Here is a 3,108-nt window from a genome sequence, read left to right on the forward strand (position 1 = left end):
AAAAAGTTTTTTTTTTTTTTTTTTTTCTGTTGTTGTTATTGTTTGTGACAGCAATTGAACACAGGGGTGGTTAACCACTCAGCCACATCCCCCAACCCTTTTTATTTTTTATTTGAGACAGGGTCTCACTAAGTTGTGTAAAGCTGGCCTCAAGCTTGCAATCCTCCCACCTCAGCCTCCTGAATCACTGGGATTACAGGCATGCACCAGTGCACCTGACTAAGAGTATTTAATTTCTAAATTTCTGGATATTTTGCATTTATTTATTTGTTATCGATTTCTAAGTTAGTGCCATTTTGGTCCAAGAATTTTATGTAGTCAAATATTTGTAAATTTCTCATATGTTATAGACAATAAGTTATGTTCTCTGAATCTAGGATTGGAGAAGCCACCCTATTTAAAATGTCAAATAGGAAAAGAATACTTAAAAGAAAAATGGAACTTCTTCATCAGGACACCTAAGGTTAGCTATTTCTTACCTCAAATTGTATGTGTTTTAGAAGGCCCTTTTCTCTGGCAAATGAGGTGATGTATTCCTGTAGCTTGCGGTTGTGCATGAAGACGGGGAAGTCCTCAGGATAGGGGAAGTCTGGAAAGCACATCATCTCCTTGGAAGAGTTTGCAAAGACTGATGGGTAGATGCTCGCCCTGCCCTCCTCCGCACGTTCCTGTGAGTGAAGGAAATTGGTACCTGAGTGGACTGATCGTATTCACAGTTCTGCGCAATCACACAGGTGAGTTGGCCTTCACCCACAGGGAGACTCAGTAAGACCACACAGAAGTCAACTTCACTTGAGCAAATCTTCCACAGAATGTGGAAGGACGTGCTTTTCTTCACATATTTTCTTTCTAAGGGAACTAGTTTCATTATGTCCTTTAAGAAATATATAACTAGAATCATTTTATCTCCTCAAGACATTAAACATGGTGATGGGTGTTTTCCAAATTTCAATCTTGAATGATTTCAATGTGTCACCTCATGAGCATGAGTGGTCAGTTTATAAATGAGTGTTCAATGTATAACAGCAAACAGTGACAGGTGGTTGCCAACTGCCAACTATTTATGAGATATGTAAATGTTAACACTTTAAAATGTAATCTTTTAAAAATTGTGCTTTCCACCACATATAAAGTATCTATTTTGAACCAAACACATTGCATTTATGGTACTTATGTAGGCAACAAAGTTTTAACTTTCAGAAATGAAAAAGTATCCAAATTGGTTCTACTAATTCTGAGAATCTATAGAAAAAAACTACCCTTCTAAAATCTTAGAGAGGCCATGAAGTGATGATGGAGAAAGAAAAAGAACATTAAGGAATGATAGTGACGAGAAGATCGGGACCCCGTGTTGTGGTTCTCATCTTGGCCACATGCTGGAATCAACTGGGGCACTTTACAAAACAGAGTCTGTCCCACTCTGAGAGTGTTGGCCAGGAGCTTTAAATGCACCCAAGGAGCTGTTCAGTGAAGGCTGGCAGTCCCAGTGCAGAGTGAACAAACAGAAGTCAAAGGTCACTGTGCGAGACTCCTGCAACACACCTGTTAGAGCTGTGAGCTCTGCATGCAAGACAGTGACACGAGTGAAGGCATCAAACAGAAAATTCATCTTAGGTTAAGAAGAGACGAACCTGATACGGCTCTGCGGAGCCACCAAGGCACTCTGTGACCACACCACAGCTGCAGTGCCTTTCTATCTCAGCAGCTCCCCCAACAATAAATCAGCAAACTGGATTTTGATGAAAGATCAACTGCAGAACTTCCTGTTGCTGGTTCAAATGACAAGTACCAAGCACTGGGAATCTCTAATTAGGGTTCATGCAACTCACAGCTGTTAGGACCCCCAGAATATGAATGTTTAGTACAAATTAGAATGTTGCACACATGCCCAAAGCCAGCATGTCTGCAGCCTGGTAAGTAATTCAGTGAATCCAGGAAGTTTGACAGAAGCTATATCAATAAAATTAGAGAATAAACATCAAGGAATAAGTTGATATAATTTGAGCATCTCAACCTGAAAATGCAAAATCTGAGAAGCTTTCAAATCTGAAACTCTTCAAATGCCAAACGCAGGTGGGAAATCCACAACTGTCCTTACATGATGGGTTGCAGATGAAACACAGGAACAGTAAAATATTGCATAGCATTGCCTTTTCACTACATGTGTAAGGTGCACATTAGGAACAGATGAATTTTGTGTTTAGACGCAGATCTCATCTCCAAGGCATCTCATTGTATATATGCAAATATTCCAAACTCTGAAAAAAATCCACCCTAAAACCTTCTGATCCCAAACATTTCCAACAATAGACATTCCTCCTATTTGTAAACTAGAAAAGATACAGAGGAAGTTAAGAAAGGGTGAATGCAGAGAAAAGAGCCCCATCCATGAAACTTCTTGCCTATATCCTTGAAATTCACCGATACATTGTTTGGAGAGCTCTGAGAAAGAAAGACATTTCACCTGTGGCCTGGTCATAAAGCACCTTATTTCATCTGTGCTCAAAGGATAGGGAACTATGATATTTGGGTTTGAATCAGGTTTAGAAGAACTAGGTGGGCAGAGGAAAGTGCTCTAGGAAATAGCAGCAAATGTCAACTGTCAGCACCCTTAGTTTCTCACACTTAAATGGCGTCTGACGCCTTCTGAAAGAAAAGACAGTTGAGAGATTGTAAAATGCTGACTTCAGAAATTCAAGGTAATGAAAATGTGAAATTGTTGGAATTTGGAAATACCACCTGGGTGCAGGGGTGTGGCTGCAGAGTCCTAGGTGGCTGAGAAGCTCTGCTGTTCCCATAGCATTTGTGATCTGTAACCCCCTGGTGGGGGTGAAAGAGTTAGGAACCCCTGAGTAAGGGACTCCATTCATTTCTTGTGGCTACTGTAGTAAATTACCATCAGCACGGTGGCCTAAAGAACAGGATTGGTTTTCCTGCAGTTCTGGAGGCCAGCATCAGAAATCAGCATCTCTGGGCCCCAAAGTCAGCAGGGCCATGCTGGTTTCCAGAGGCTCAGGAGAGGACCCACTCCTTGCCCCTCAGAGCTCTGGTGCACACCAGCATTCCTTGGCTTCTTTGTGTCCAGATGCCACTATATATATATATATA

General features: G+C 41.1%; 1 protein-coding gene across 4 annotated transcripts in view; it reads right to left on the bottom strand.

Moving 5' to 3' along the window:
- LOC107147388 (dimethylaniline monooxygenase [N-oxide-forming] 3-like) overlaps window positions 1–3,108 on the bottom strand; it is a 21,690-nt gene that overhangs the window by 14,633 nt on the left and 3,949 nt on the right. For all 4 annotated transcript variants that reach the window (XM_015491842.2, XM_015491844.2, XM_015491843.2 and 1 more), the window contains exon 3: window positions 480–668. In XM_015491842.2, the coding sequence (XP_015347328.1) occupies window positions 480–668 (189 nt within the window). The remainder of the gene's footprint in view (window positions 1–479; window positions 669–3,108) is intronic.

The sequence above is a fragment of the Marmota marmota genome, unplaced genomic scaffold, assembly GCF_001458135.2.
Source record: "Marmota marmota marmota unplaced genomic scaffold, marMar, whole genome shotgun sequence".
NCBI classification, from domain to species: Eukaryota; Metazoa; Chordata; class Mammalia; order Rodentia; family Sciuridae; genus Marmota; species Marmota marmota.